This window comes from Ceratotherium simum, chromosome X (assembly GCF_057802395.1).
Source record: "Ceratotherium simum simum isolate JZ-2026a chromosome X, ASM5780239v1, whole genome shotgun sequence".
NCBI lineage: Eukaryota > Metazoa > Chordata > Mammalia > Perissodactyla > Rhinocerotidae > Ceratotherium > Ceratotherium simum.
In genome coordinates this window covers 102,836,007-102,852,863 of record NC_141940.1, presented here as the reverse complement: position 1 = coordinate 102,852,863, position 16,857 = coordinate 102,836,007, and the positions used below count along the sequence as shown (strand labels likewise).

Genomic DNA, 16,857 nt, shown 5'->3' with positions numbered 1-16,857 from the left:
ATTAAAGGGTAGAGCCAGGACTTAAACTATGCCTTCTCATTTTAGATTCATTGCTTTTAGCACTACATTACTCTTAGAATAAAATTAAGGAAAGACATTCTTATGTGGTTGTCTCACTAGTATAAAGGTAATAATCATCACTGTCATCATCATCGTTGTTATCATTATCCCGTAACCAACTTTTAGCTGCCTAGGTCTTTTTTTTTTTATAATTTTATTTATTTATTTATTTTTTCCCCCTAAAGCCCCAGTAGATAGTTGTATGTCATAGCTGCACATCCTTCTAGTTGCTGTATGTGGGACGCGGCCTCAGCATGGTGCGTCGGTGCACGCCGAGGGTCCGAACCCGGGCTTCTAGCAGCGGAGTGCGCGCACTTAACCGCTAAGCCACGGGGCCGGCCCATGCCTAGGTCTTTCTGTAGGCTGTCTAGGCCTCCAAAACTCAAAAGCTTTCTTTCCAAAATCCATATTCATGTGGAACCAGACTGAGTGGACCTGAGATAACTAACAACATGTCCAGCAGCTATAGAAAAAGTCTTGGTAGGTTCCTTTCCTTTCCATGTGCACATGCAGGATAAAGGGCACACATCCGTGGTCTGCCATTTTCAGGGGAAGAGTAGCACGGACATTTTCCAGGGTGTCTGATGGAGACACTCAAAGCAACATGGGGTCATGTTTCAGAAAACTTTCATTTGAAGGCTTGATAAATCCTGTGATAGTCAGCTCCAAAGTGTTCCCCAGTGATCCTCACCTGCTGGTATTTAAGGCTTTTGGAGCCCCTCCTCCCCCCACCTCACTGCATCAGGGCCGACCTGTGTGACAAATAATTTACTGAAGAAGTAATAGTATGAATGCTAAGACTAGGTCAAAAAAGGCATTACAGCTTGCACTTTGTACTCAGAGTTTACTTGGTCTAGAGGAAGCCAGCCACAAAGTCATGGGGACACTCAAGCAGTCCCAGGGAGAAGTTCATGTAAGGGGGAACCAACTAGACAGCACCACCTCACAAACCATATGAGTGAGCCATCTTGGGAGTGGATCCTCCAGCCCCAGTCAAGCTTTCACATGACTGTAGCTCCAGCTGACTACTGACTGCAACCTCATGAGAAATCCCAAGATGGAACCACTCAACCAAGTCACTCGTGTTTTCCTGACCCACAGAACTTGTGAGAGGGAATAAATGATTATTGCTGTTTTAAGACACTAAGTTTTGGGGTGATTTGTTTTACAGCAATAGGTAACTGCAACGTCCTTTTCCTGACTAAAGTAGAATGAACCCAGTGACTTCTTTTGCATGTAGAAAGGTCACAATCTATTAATCCTTCCTGCTTACTTCATAAATGTTTCCCTTTACAACAGAATAAAGACTAGTGGTAAGCAATTTGCTACACTGCTTTAAATTATTAATGAAGAAATTTTGGTAAACAAGGAAATGGTAGGTCCAAAATAATCCCTACACTTTTCCAACACCTGAGGAGAGCTGAGAGCATCTTTTAGGAGCAGTCCACGGCACATATCTAGCCCTTGGCTTAGCTTCATCTAAACTGCATGGCACCACCAGGGAGTAATATTCCTCTTTATGCCCGGAGGTACCAAAATATAACAGAAATTCAGGTCTTTAGTTGCAATGCTCCATTAGGCCGTAAGATGAAAATACTAGCCTATGAAAATCGGGAATTTCCCCTGTGGGCACATTTCTTTCTGTTTTCTATTTGTCTTATCAGCTCACCTTGTCTGAGTCTGAAATTCTTTATATTTATTCATCACCATCTTTATTCTACCATACAAACAAGAAAAAATAATTTTCATTAATTCGGTTTATTTATTTAATAGTTATGTTCATTATGTTTAGTTTTTAAAGTCATGAGCAGAACATTTGGTAATTCAAATCTTTCCCCTTAAAAAGAAACATAACCAAAAAAAGCAATTAGTAGAAAACACTATTTATGTTCCTAATTGTAGCTACATCCCTTTAAATAAAATATGTTTAGTTTTCCTATTACACACTCACATGAAAGATTTATAATTGAATATAATGATGACAGTTCATTTGGATTTTAAATCCTATTCAAATATATTTTGATATTAATCCTCTTATAGAATTAAAGAATGAGATACACTAAAAATGAATTATTTCATTACAGATATTTAGTATTAATTTAACACAACACAAGTAAAATTCTATGAAGAGAAAAACCCAGATGCACTTGCTTTTTATAGGTAAAATTTTTTATGTACAAGTTATAATTACCCTAATGGAGCTCTGAAATTCATTAAGATATTAAAGATCATTTCTATTATTTAATGTATATTCCCAGGTACCCTATTAATTGGATACTACTGAAAATTAAAGGAATCATGAAATTTATATGTGAAGAAACACATGGCACTCTGAACCTCACTGTGATGGTTAGTTTTATGTGTCAACTTGGCTACACGATGACGCCCAGTTGTTTGTTCAAGCACCAGTCTAGATTTTCCCGTGAAGTTACTTTTTAAGACGTGATTAACATTTAAATCAGTAGACTTTGAGTAAAGCAAATTAGCCTCCACAATGTGGGTGGGCCTCATCCAATCAGTTGAAGACCTTAAGAGAAAAGACCGAGGTCCCCAGAAGAGGAAGGCATTCTCTAGACTGCCTTTAGACTTAAGACTGCAGTATAAACTCTTTTCCGGGTATCCATTCTGCTGGCCTGCTCTGCAGATTTCAGACTTGCCAGCCCCCACAATCGCATGAGCCAATTCCTTAAAATCTGTGTGTGTGTGTGCGTGTGTGTGTGTGTGTGTGTGTGTGTGTGTCCATCCATCCTATTGATTCTACTTCTCTGGAGAACTCTGGCTAATACATTCACTATTTCTAGCATATAATAACACTGGAAGAAAAGATTAATAATAATAATAATAATATATGAACTAAAATTCTTATTTTTGTAGTAGGATTGAGCAAGCAATGTTTTGTTTAACCCTTGGTATACCATCAAGGTCCACTGCACTCAAATTTATTTTCTGAGTTTCTTTTTTGAGAAGTTTTAACTATTCGTAAAAATTATTTTGTGACTTTTATTCTTTCTTAGAGATCTATGAAAGAACAGAGAAATATTTTATTTTTCAATTATCATATGGGTCCACTGAAGCTTTGTATAAGTCTAAGATACATTGTGTACTCTTAGTGATCTTATTTTTCCCATATTTGGAAACATTTTGCTATATCATTACTCATAAATTATTTTTAAGTATGCTAAAATGATTAGTAAATGGAAGAATGACGGAATTGCTTAGAAGGATGAAATAATAGTGAAACAAATCTTCATCCTTTAGGTTTCTTATTACATTGCCCAAAATATTGCATCTTCTCTCAAGAAGATATAAAATAAGATTGGAGACACCACCTTTGGAGTCTGCTTTTAGTGTTCATTGAACACAGTTGAAAATTTACAACTTTTCGTTTTACTCCCAAAATGTCAAAGACAAGAAAATTGCCAGAGCAAGATGTTTCACAATTATTAGACATAAAAGAAGATAAATGCAAAGAGGTAGAAATCATCCTTTTAGACTCTAATGATCATGGTGAAATTGATCATATAGGTGAAATCTTAGACTGTGTGTCTTCAGATCATGATAACCTATAAGAACAGATGAGTGAACAATATATTTCTATGGAGAGAAAGGAAATATGGTATTTTAAATCTAGTCATTTAACAGGAAGGCCTTCATCACATATTTTGCTTGAAGAACTTGAACTATTCTGTTTTGCTAAAATGATGTGAGACACTACATGTTTGTGGTGTTAGTGCACCAAAAATTTATTTGATACAAAAAGAAGTTTGTTGCATTTAAATTCTTATTAAAATTTCTATGGGGCGGGCCTGGTGGCAGACCTACACACCGCTCATCAAGCCATGCTGAGGCAGCATTCCACACAGAAGAACTAAAAGGACCTACAACTATGATATACAACTATGTACTGGGGACTTTGGCAAGAAAAAAGAAAAAAAGAGGAAGATTGACAACAGACATTAGCTCAGGGCCAATCTTCTTCAAAAAAAGTTCCTAATAAAGTTGTTTTTCACTATCTCTTTCTTCTTCTTTCTGTAAAGTATTTGAAAAATAACTTAAACATATAAAAAATAAAAAGTAAAAGGGTTCATTAGACCTACATGGCAAATGGTAATGACTACTTTTCCTGGTATACTGAGGGTTGAGTTAGAAACCTGATCTACATAAACACAACAATCTTTAACTCTCAGCTAAAGGGTTTCTACACTTCCTTATTTTATTCAAAATATCACTAAGAACCAAGAATCAACTTATGTTATTAGATTGGTTGTACAGCAAGTCGCCACTGGGAGCGGTGGTGCTAACTCTTAGCCAACTTGAGGCTCTTCTCTAGGTCCACTTTTCCCTGTCTCTGTGCAAGCTCATCCATTCCAGGTACCTTCCAAATCTGCCACTGCTCTAGTGTGGGCTCTCTTGCCTCCTAACTGGTCTCACTGACTCCATTTACCCCCTTATCTTCCACTACACACACACACACACACACACACACACACACACACACACACTCCTACTCCTGCAAATTCATCTGTCACACTATTGCTAACCTAAGTCTAATTATGTATTCTCCTGTCATCCTTTCTTGAAATATGCTTCCGTCTCCAGCCTCCTTCTGCATTTCAAAATCCTATTCATGACCAGATCAAATTTAACCTCCCCCTGGAAGCATTCCAGGACCCTCTCACTTAGAGCCCATCTCCCCTCCTCTTGCTTTCTCTCAGTATTTTGTAATACTGCTCTCCTGAAGTACTTATCTTAGACAGCCTTGGCCAAATATACTTGTCCAAATACCCACATTTGATTGTGAGCTCTTATAAGACAAAAGCTAAATCTTATTCCTTTGTGTATCCCCTCCCTCACCTCTGATATTAACTAGCACAGAGTTAAGCATTCAAATATTTACTGAACTGAACTGAACTCTTTGGTTGCCAGCAGCATCCTGGTAGATATAAATTCTCAGAGCTGCTTGTAGTTATAACAGGTTGACAGCAGGTGCTAGATGTCAAAAGAAGGAAATTTATATGGTTGATTTCAGTTCTTCTAAAATAAGCAACTCTCTAATAGACAATACCTGAGAGGAAGATATTGGCTGGCATTTCATTAGCAATAGAGATTTGATAAAAATATGGAGAACAACAAAGTCTTTTTATTTCACCAAGAAGGATATCATACATTTGGTTGCAGCAGTGAATGATAGCTTGACAAAGCTGCTATAAAACTGTCAGTTAATTCAAAAATCTTGTGAAGAGTATTTTTATTCTCATACAGCAGAACATTCTCCTTCTACAGCCCTGTATACCAGCTCTTTAAGCAATATGATACAAATTCATTTCCTTAAAATTTATATGATGTCACCAAACTTCTCAAAAAATTCCAGACTGGTTTAAAAAAGTCTTCGTTGAAAAAATTATTAAAAACAAAAAACAACTCTCTCTTAAGACTTAGCATTCTGTTTCAGAAGTTCCTCCCCTGGTTTAGCTGATAGAAGGCCATATATTACACCTTCATATTCTCCCATCTCCAGTTCTTCTGTACCAAATTCATCTCACCATGATAGCATATACCATTTAACGAGCATCTAGTATATGTCAGGTATTCACTTTAGAAACATGATGTAATTTTATCTTCATAATCAGCCTACCAGCTGAAGTATTATTATTAGCTCCACATGACAGTTGAGGGAATCATGTCTTAGAGAAGTGAATCCACCTGGTTAAGGTTACACAGCTAGTAGATTACCGAGGTCCATTATCCTGTACATTTCCAACACATGTAAGAGAAAATCCTATAATTAGACACCCAAATGCATAGAAGATAACAATATGAATGGGAACAGCAAAAAATTATATCCAGATTATAATAAACAGGTTACTCCTAATATTTTAAGTTCTCAAATAAATATTCCTTCCTATTTTGTAACTAACCAGCCCTTTCCATTTGATGTGCCTCAGGCTTTAGAATCATATAGACATGAGTTTAAATCCTAGTCCCTCACTTGACATTTTGCTAGGATGCCAGCCACATTACTTAGGCTCTCTGAGCTGTAGTTTTCTGTCTCTAAAATGAGAATAATAATACCTACCTCCAAAGGTTATAGTAAATATTGAAAATGAAATAACTTACATGAATTGTCTTGCTTTTTGTAGTATCACTCACATAAAGGCTTATCCAAATGTTTGTTTAATTCTATTTATATATCTTATTCCATCTTTCGCAAAGCAACCTTCTCCTTTTGGTCTTTTGAATCTCTCTCTCTCTCTCTTTTTTTTTTTTTTTTTTAATAGTAGAAGAACCAGATAGCTACCAAAGAGCTTATTAAATGCTTTCCTACTAAGTATTCAAACAACCCACTTAGATTGTCATTAAACTAACAAGAGCTAACATCCACTGAGCTCTTACTATAGCTAGGATCTCATCTAATTCTCCCAACCTTTAGGTAGATACAAGTAATCTTGTTTTATAGAAGAGAAACTGAGATCAGATAGTTTACTGAGATTAGTGTTTGCTCAGGGTCACAAAGCTAGTAAGTGGCCAGCCCAGGCAGCTTGCCCTTAAAACCTGTATGTGCAATTGCTATAGATCTTTAAAATGGTAATGGTGTGGGGTACGGAGGGAGAAGCTACAGAAGCAAGGCTCTCAAACACAAATATTGGGTGAGCCATGTTCACTAATATTATTTGTAGAATAAAGAGAGCAATAAATGTGAGCAGTTCTTTCTTTCCAGATCCTCTCCACTGCTATGTGAGGTATTATGGCATTCTGATTTGCAGTAGTAATGGACATGAACAAGAGTTTTGCATAATTCAGAAACTCCAAGGAAGCAATTTTAGATCCTTCTTATCTGTTTTTGGTCCCCTAATCTAGCCCTTTTGCAGAAGAAAATGACCATGAATGGTTGACACATTCAGCAACTACAAAACTGAAGGAAAATGAGCAGTTTGAATATCAGAAACAGCAAGGAGAATTTCTCATTTGAATGCACTTAGAATGAAATTTATTCTCTCACCTAGATTATTACCACACGATTTCTATCAATATAATCACCTGAAAACAACAGATACCATGGAAATAGTTTTACACAGTGAAACATGTTGGTATTTTGCAGACCCAATTACTTGATATTTTAGAGTAGATATTACTAGTAGAGAGGAATTGCTTTTTACTGGACTTTTCTCTTGATAGAATCTATACACAATAACTATGTATAGATTTCCCCAAGTGTTCAAAGTTATGAACTGCAATTTACCAAGGAGGGAAAAACTTTCAGTATACTATTATACACTGATTGAATCTTTTTATTTATTTAGCTGATCCCTTTTTAAGTATTTCTAGAAGTTTCAGGGTAATAAGGAAGGAATACTGAAATCTTCAAAAAAATAAAATACAATTTTATGAGCAAGTATTTTATCTCTGCCCATTCCCTGAAAACCAAACCTATACTAAGAAAAACTCTGTTTTGAACACGATTGAAACTTTCTAAGTATTGAATTTCCATCCCATTTCATAGATTTCAAATGGAGAGATAAACTGAAGCATAGCAGGGCTGCAAAGGACATTGTTTTGATAAACACATCTTGTCAGAATTATCCTGGTACCAGCATTAGAGGCTCCAGGCATATTTGGAACTAAGATTCCAGCTCAGGCTCTTAATAAGCAACACGACGTGTCTCAACAGATACTTGCTTTTAAGAAAATGCTTTTCTGGACCATTTGGATTAAAATCTTTCTACTATGCTGCAAATATTCATAAAGGTATTCATTCCTAAAAGACAAAGGCTTAGAAAAGCAGAACTATTCAAATCACTAGATATTAGCAGAGAGATACAAACATGCCCTCTGGTCACTCAATTTTAATCTACATCATGAAAAAGTCAATACAACATCAAAAAAAGATGGCAAGGGATGATGGAAAATGTTTAGACAATGTTGAATGGGTACTGTAAAATAAATTAGTGTTATTTTCCTCTTGGGCAAAAAATAGAAGTTATTTTTCATTAGTAAAATAACAAATGACTTTCTATATAGTATGTTCAGATTTGCATAAACATCTTTGCCAAATTTCCATATTTCTCAGGCAAGAAACAGATCACTTAACTGTGTAACGGGAATTCCGTCTCATACTGAGTAAATCACTCACTAAGATTTACTCTTTTGGGCCAATGTGTTGCAACCTGGTGGAGAAGCCTCATGGTCCCAGCTTGAGGGAGGAACACTCTACTACATCAATTGAACAGCTACCTATGTTGGCCATTACAAGGCAATTTTGCTCTTTCCTTGCTGGTTATAGAAATGACATCTCATAACTTACACAAAACTATTGAACTTAAGCGCATTCTTCCTGTCCAAATTAGCTGTAGAAGAGACAGACTAGTTCCTTACCAAACTAGCTCCTCTTCTTCCTAGGCTAAATACCGGACAATATTTTCCAGCTTCCCTTGCAGTTAGATGTGGCCACGTGACAAGTTCTAGCCAACAGACTATGAACAGAATTAATGTACACCATTTCCAGGCCTCGTTTGTAATAAATTCCAATGAGCAATACTCATTCCTCATCTGCCCATTAAATGCATAGGAATCTGATGCTCTGGACACAAAAGTTGGAAGGGGCTTGGGTCCCTGAATGACTTCATAGAGGTCTGCGTATTTTGGATTACATTGGAACAAAAAGTAAACTTCTACTGTGGTAAGCCACCAAGATTTGGGAGCTTACTTATTATAGTGGCTAGTGCTACCCAACTAACACATTAGCATATACCTAAATACGTTGTTTGAGCAACAATAAAGAGTTAAAATTTCAAAATCAAGAAAAGTCTATTTTAATTAACAATCACTACAACTGAAAGAGGAAATGTCTTTAGGAAATGAATCAAAGCATACATAATTGCAGACTGAAAAAGTATTTATTCCTAGTCTTAGTAATTAAGGTCATTAACAAAAACAACAAAGCAAGATGGGAAGTGGTAAACAAACTAAAAGGAACACAGACTTTCAAGTCAGAACAAGACATTGGAAAATTCCAAGCTTTGTTCTTTGCTTGTTTTGTAAGCTTGAGCAATTTGATTAACTGTTCTCAGAAACTGTTTCCTCATCTATAAAATGGAGATTATGAAATTTAGTTCACAGGATTTTGTAAAGATTTTACACACACACACACACACACACACCACATACAATACATCACATATACACAACACATGCTACCTGATACCTAGGAAATAGTCAATAAATAGCAGCTATTATCACCAAGTATTTACCTAATACATACAAGTATAACTAAAGATATCTTTCAAATATTAACCTTTTATTCTGGTTACTCTTTCCCCTCCCACAACATACTGGCAGCCAGGCATTCTGCTTCCACTTCCTTAGGAGGGTGTTGACACAGCAGAATGTAAATTATGAAGACATAGATTCTTGGGTTTTGAGTTTCAAAAGCCTAGGCCTGGTATAAGACAAAAGATCTAGAAGAAAAAAAGATGATTCAAGGAAGGTTTTCTCCACTCCTGCACTGGTCAAGATTCCTCTGGTTGTGGGAAGGGAAATGAGGGTAAGTAAGAAAGTTCAATACGATGTATGTTCCTGGAGGGAAGGGAGGAAACCTGGGGAGATCCAAGAGAATCTTATAGCAGAGGTGACCTGGGCCTCATTCCTAAAGAGAGCCTCTCAGGGAAACAAAATGGAGACTAGTTTCCCCTACTCCTCCTTCTACCCCTCTTCCCGACCCCATGCACAGTCACTTGAATTGCTCTGTGTAAAGAAGAAAAGAGTATGTGCAATGTCTAGGCAGATGGGCCTTAAATAGCCTCCCAACATTCCTGCCCACCCCAGGATGGCATAAGGAATGGTACAAGGATTTTCGATATTATACGAGGGCATCAAAGTAGCAGAGAGACGTCCAGATCTGAAAGTGCCACTGCAAACAGGAATGAAAGATCGTCCAGAAAGCAACCACCTGCTTGGACCAACAACCAAGGATATGAGGGAGAGATTGGCATCTCCATGGATGCCAGCCCAGATAGATGACAACCGAGGAGCAAATGTTCTGCCACACCATGCTCACCACGCCCACCACTCCGTGCTTTTCAACTATATAAGCCTGAATTGACAAAAACTATATTTCCTTTATTCCACAGAATTACATTCAGTTATTGAAAGATAACACTATGGACTGAAAATCTTAGTACAATAGTTATAATTTACAACTATTTTGCACCGTTTTTATAAATGCGGTGGAGATAATATGAACTTAAGTCATTATTGAAACTTTTCATACATCTTGCCTTAAATTTCACATGCCTGTTAAAAGACTTACTTCGATCAGTAATGACTGTTCTAGCCTCTTGATTGCTGGTCTTGTTTTTCAAATTCTGGGCAGCAGTAATGAGTTCTTCTAACTGGGGGCGCCTCTGTTCCAAATCCTGCAGTGTTGCCTGAAAGAACAAATATAAATTAATATTGAGGTTCTCCAGCATTGTGCATCCCTTTTATGCAATATAAAGTGTAATTTTCAAACCAACCAAAGCACTTTTAGAAGTAAAAAAGATGTTACTGGATATAAATCTCTACTGTGCAAGGCTTTATAGAAAACAATTTAACAAGAAATGTGTTTCATTCTTAGATACCAAAAATATTTCAAATGAAAATCTTGATAATAGACCTCCTTCACTATTTAAGAGCTTAGATAGAGTCATTTCAGAGTACGAGGGTTTACTTAAACCAATACATGAGCACCACAAGTAAGATACATAATTTTGAATTATGGTAATGTATTTAAGAGAAAGATAGCTACTTATACTTGTAATCTCATTCTGTGCAGTGTCAAAATTAAGGTGCGTGTTTTAGAAACAGAAAAATCACAGAAGTGATTTAAGAGATATAACTTATTTAACTTCTTTGTACCTGAGATTCCTCACCTATAAAATGAGAAGATGATGTAGATGAGCTAAATCAGTCTTTCCCCAAAGTCGCCTCCAATAAGAATCACCTGACTCCTTTGCCTCACCCAAGAATGAATGAAATAGTAGCAAGGAGGGCTGGGAATCTGCATTTTTAACAAATTCTCCACTTAATTCTTATGATCAGGCAAGTCTGGAAAGCATCAGACTAGAAGAAAGTATTCATATTCTGTATTACAACTGACTTTAATACTGCTTTAGATAAAAGTACCAAATAGAATGAAGCCAATAAACATACTTTTTAAATTTATAGGTAGCAATGTTAATCGTTAAGAAATTCCTCCCTCCCTCAAGTGTCCATCTATTGTCTCTGTCATCTTACTCTCCCTAAAGGGCCAAAATTCCAGTGATATTTGCAAAGAAATTTGAGAAAAATAAGATCTCTTCCTTGCTCTCATCCTAAAACTGAATATATTTTATTTTAATTTGGAAAGGTATAATGAATATTTATTATTAGTTTATAACTACTATGAGACAGATGTTTAACACACATTTTCTTGTTTTATTCTCCTAATAACCACACTAAAAAAACAAGCCAGAAGTTTTCATGGTTTTAAATCTGATGCTCTTTCTACTACCACACGAGGCTGATGAAAATGAAGAGAAGAAATGTGGTAGATAGTAATGTTCATGAAACTTAGTTATCTACTATGCCCTTTGACTCCTGCTGATTTTCTAAGAATTCTTGTTTTGCGAAAGGCCAAATTTTGATCATTCTGTAGCGTTTCTTTTGTGAAAAGGTAGGGAGATAGGCCTTGTCATTTAAGCTCAATTGCTTTTGGTAGTATTAAAATACCGGGAAGAACTTATCCAAACATTACACATCTATTGTCAGCATTTCCCCCTCTCCGTACTGAAAAATTGGAGGGGCTAACTTTTAACAAAATTTCCGCATTTGTAAGCTGTGATTGCTCAGAAGAAAAATCCAATTTTCAGGTTTCTAACTTTTATGGTTTCTTTACACAAAAGGGTGTTTGAAATATAGAACAAATTGCCAAAGATAGCTATTGAAGTAAGTGGCATAAGTCAGTTGGAGAGTACTGAACAAATTTTAATGGAGGAACCATAGAGTAGCAGATAGATTTTACAAAATAAGATGTTTTCCAGGGTTAGAATGTTAAACTCTGGTCATCCGTGACACAGCAAGTTGAAAAGGTACTTTAGAATTCCTGATTCTTAAATGTTTAATATATTCAATAGATTTTTTAAAAACAGACTTACCCAGAAAGCTCAGATAAAGTCAAACCTTCTCTTCAAATTTAACAAAGAACTCTAAATACACATAGCTGGCAAAGTACATAAATTCCTTCATTTACTCACTCTTTCATTTTATAACTATTTATCAAATGCTAGGTACTGTTCTAGGTGCTATGGCTATAGTAGTGAACAAATAAATTAGGTATGGTTTGTGTCATTTAAATTAAAATCTGTGTTTTTTGGGGGCTGGTCCAGTGGCATAGTGGTTGGGTTTGTGCGTTCCACCTCAGTGGCCTGGGGTTCATGGTTTCGGATCCCAGGTGTGGACCTACACACTGCTCATCAAGCCATGCTGTGGCGGTGTCTCACATACAAAATAGAGGAAGACTGGCACAGATGTTAGCACAGGGACAATCTTCCTCATCAAAATAAGAAAAAATAATTTGTGTTTTTTGATACTTGGAAATTTTTATATAACAAAGATGATCTTTGTCAGGTTAGTTTTCTTTGATTTAATATGAATTCACCCCCAAACAACCAGGCTATTCTTTGCTTCTCACTTGTGGATACGTTACTCAATATTGGCTATACTTTTTTCCATCTTTTAGGATTACAAAGTTCGTTTAAGATGTATGTTGTAGCAATAACTTGACCAACTTTAATCTGAACCTTACCAGGCTCTAAATTAAACCTGACCACAATGAACAGCTCTTACTGCTGAAATTAGCAAGCATGTCAATTTAGACTTAAAACAAGCCATTTTCCTCTCTAGTGAACAAAATAGGTCTCAGGGTATTGTGAAACCTGTTCTCTAGTTGGGTGATTCTCTAATTCTGCTGACAGACACATGCTTTGTAAGCCCCTGAGAAGATTATTAATGACATCCTTTGAAGCAGCCTCCTCAAAAATCTAAGGAGATTCACAACTGCAATAGAAGTGTGCATTTCTCTAGTGTTTCAAAACAAAATCGTAACTATTTATTCCACTCTTTGGTCAACACATGCAAATGTGTATTTCAAAAAAGAAACTGTAAAGTAATAATATATATTGCTATGGAATTTATCAGGCACTAATATACTCGTTAAATAGTGGTTTCTCAGTAGAGCAGAATGGGAATTTTCTCCTTTGATTTTCTTTCCAGAAATAAAGGGAAGGATTTGAATATGACATACCTTTAAGTATTTTTTTCATTAAGGCATTATAAAAATAGTGAGACCTTCTTGCTAATGAACAGAACACACGCATGCAGTGAGAGGAAAGGTCTTTTTCTTTTCATTTGGTTTTCTTTTGAATGCATTCTATTTATTTGCTATTATAATTTCTTTGACCTGACAACTTAGTTTTATAAACCCATAAGTTCTCAAATACAATAACCTTCATCTCTATTCCGTTGAGCCACTCACAGATGAGAGAACACCTTAGATCTAATCATTACTCAAACCACCCCCCTCCAAAATATCCATCTATGAAATTCTGTTCTCTGCCTCCAATCTGGTGCCCTTACCTGATGCTTCTCTCTGAAAAATAGTATTTCTGCTCTAATCTTCATCCTCATATGACCTGTAATCCTCTTCTACCATTCAATTTCTTCATTCTAGCTTTAGTGATCTGTATTTGTCATGCTAAACAAGTAGAATGCTAATTATGCTTATTTATATTTCTGATATGAGCCCAGATATTCATTACACGTATAATTTAAGTGAACAAAACTGAAATCATTACATGCTTAACAGTACCTAAGCATGATAATTGAGCACATCTACGTGGATTCTATCATTCCAGAAGAAACAAACACAAGAGAAGGAAGGAATCGATGCTATTTCTAAGGAGTCAGAAGCCAGCTACTGGGCTTCACTAAAAACAGCTTACCCCTTGGAGATGAGAATTCATCATGGATTCCACTAGCTGAGCAATGATGGAGGGAAAAAAAAGTCTTCAAATACAAAGTAAATCAGAAGTCATTGATCCTCCTAAACCCCTCTCCCCCCAGGGTTGAGGGAAGTGGTTACAAATAGCAATTCTATGAAAAAGGGAGTTAAACAATGAAGCCATATATACTATAAGTAGGTCATTTTAGGCTCTTAGAAAGAATTACACTTTGTTATTGTATTTGTTAAAATGGAATTCAATCTAAATAATACAATGGAAAACTTTATATGTTTAGTTGAATGTTTAGTTTTATACGTCTAAGAAAAGACTTAAACAACAAATTATTTACAGTTCTAACATTTTTCTACAAAAATCAACAATCTTCACATAGTTATATTTAAAACAAAGGCCCATAGTGCTTTCCAGTTGTTGCCATTTTCAGGAAATAAACATGAATTAAGACTACATATAATGTAAAAATGTAGACCTTATACTGTTTAATTTACAACTTTAAAAAATTAGCATTAAAGATTGACAAGGTGAAATAGTTTATAGAACCCCTTTATGTATGGAAGGAAATCAGCATTTAAGTCAGGTAGGTGCTAAATTGTAGCCTTTCTAGTAACTGAGTTTTACCTGTGAGGATGCTAATCATCTGTCTAGCTTTCAACTGCCTCACTGAGCATCTTAATTCTGGCTTCTATTTTTGCATTCGGCTGCCTCTCCAGATAGATTGGCCAAATCCAAAGTCATCTTTATTGTCCTCCACTTCCTCACTTCTCCTTCACATTTTAAACTGGCTTGGATATGTTCCTGCTTGGCATAACTTCCCTACTTCTTCTCTGAATATCCCACCAGCATTTCCATTGGTAACTTCTTCATAAAATCCTTCTAATTGTGGTTATCCTTTTTTCCTTCATTTATTCAAGAAATACTTTGTTAAAAAGCATTTTATTTTTATATAATTTCAAACGTACAGAAAATTTGCAAGAATGGTCAAAGAACTCCCATGCACCCTTCACCCAGATTCACCAATTGTTAACATTTTGCCATATTTTATCATTTATCATTCTCTATGTGTATACACAATATCTCTATATGTAGTATTATATCTATTGTTTTTTGAACCCCTTGAGAATAATTTGCAGATATCATGCCCTTTACCCTTAAATACTTTAGTGTTTATGTCTTAAGAACAAAGACTTTCTCTTACATAACCTGAGCTCAATTTCAAAGTCAGGAAATTTAACATGGCTTTAGTACTATAATCTAATCCACACTCTTTATTCGTAGTATGACAATTATCCTGTTAAGTGTCTTTCATTTACTGGTCCAGGCTCATGCATTGCATTTAGTTGTCATATCTCTTTAGTCTCCTTTAATCTGAAGCAGTTCTTTGTCTTTCTTTGAACTTCTTAAGTATATACACACATATACCACATTTTCTTTATCCATTCATCTGTTGATGAACATTTAGGTTGTTTCCATGTCTTGGCTATTGCAAACAATGTTGCAATGAACATGGGGGTGCAGATATCTCTTTGAGATACTGATTTCATTTCCTTTTGATATACACCCAGAAGTGGAATAGCTGGATCATATGGCAGTTTTATTTTTAATTTTTCGAGGAACCTCCATACTGTTTTCCACGATGGCTGTGCCAACTTACATTCTCACCAACAGTGTACAAGGGTTCCCTTTTCCCCACACTCTCACCAACAATTGTAATCTCTTGTATTTTTGATAATAGCCATTCTAACAGGTGTGAGGTGAGATCTCACTGTGGTTTTGATATGCATCTCCCTGACGATTAGTGATGTTCAGCACTGTTTCATATACCTGTTGGTCATTTGTATGTCTTCTTTTGAGAAATGTCTATTCAGGTTCTTAGCTCATTTTTAGATCAGGTTATTACTGTTATTTTTGCTATTGAGTTGTTTGTATTACTTATGTATTTTGGATATTAACCCCTTATTAGATATATGGTTTGAAAATATTTTCTCCCATTCCATAGGCTGCCTTTCACTATGTTAATTTTGTCCTTTGCTTTACAGAAGCTTTGTGGTTTGATGCAATCTCACTAGTCTATTTTTGCTTTTGTTGCCTGTGATTTTGGTATCATATTCAAAAAATCATCGCCCAGATCAATGTCAAGAAGCTTTCCCCCTATATTTTCTTCTAGTAGTTTTACGATTTCAGGTCTTTAAATACCACTGCTTTTAATACCTACTGTGGTGGCCACAAGAATGTGCAAGCCTTTTGCAACTGGGACCTAACTGACTGAGGATCCCAGCTGCCGCATTTGGAAATCCATCACTACATTGAATAGAAGCCAAGCCTCCCACAGACTGCTCCCCACCAATGACAGAATGTAGCGGAGATATTAAAGCAGAAACTTCTTTGGAGACATGGGGTTCCTCTGGCTTATTCAGGCTCAATGACTCCCCAATAGCTTTGCTGATCCTTACTTAGACTGCACGCTGGGATGCTTCTACCCAACCTCCTTTTTCCTTCATTTGGGGTCAGACTTGCATCTTGGTTTAATTGGTCACCCACCTTCTCTGTCTTTCTCCCTATTCCTTTCGCGTAGATAATTCCTCTATTAATATCATTTCCTTTTTAATCTTGCCTTGGGACATGTAATCTCAGACCCCAATTAACACACCCACTTTTGTCCTTCTAGACCTTAAACCTCTCATCAAATTTTCTGATCCACATAGCATGATGAATCCATGATATTACCACCTGGATGTATAACTCACAATTACTAGACATTATTAAT

At 36.1% G+C, this 16,857-nt stretch overlaps 1 protein-coding gene across 4 annotated transcripts in view; it reads right to left on the bottom strand.

Annotated features, from left to right (window-relative positions):
• Nucleotides 1–16,857, bottom strand: part of LOC101392552 (dystrophin) — a 760,070-nt gene that overhangs the window by 576,419 nt on the left and 166,794 nt on the right. For all 4 annotated transcript variants that reach the window (XM_004435057.3, XM_087426760.1, XM_087426761.1 and 1 more), the window contains exon 7: nucleotides 10,367–10,484. In XM_004435057.3, coding sequence (XP_004435114.2) covers nucleotides 10,367–10,484 — 118 coding nt within the window. The remainder of the gene's footprint in view (nucleotides 1–10,366; nucleotides 10,485–16,857) is intronic.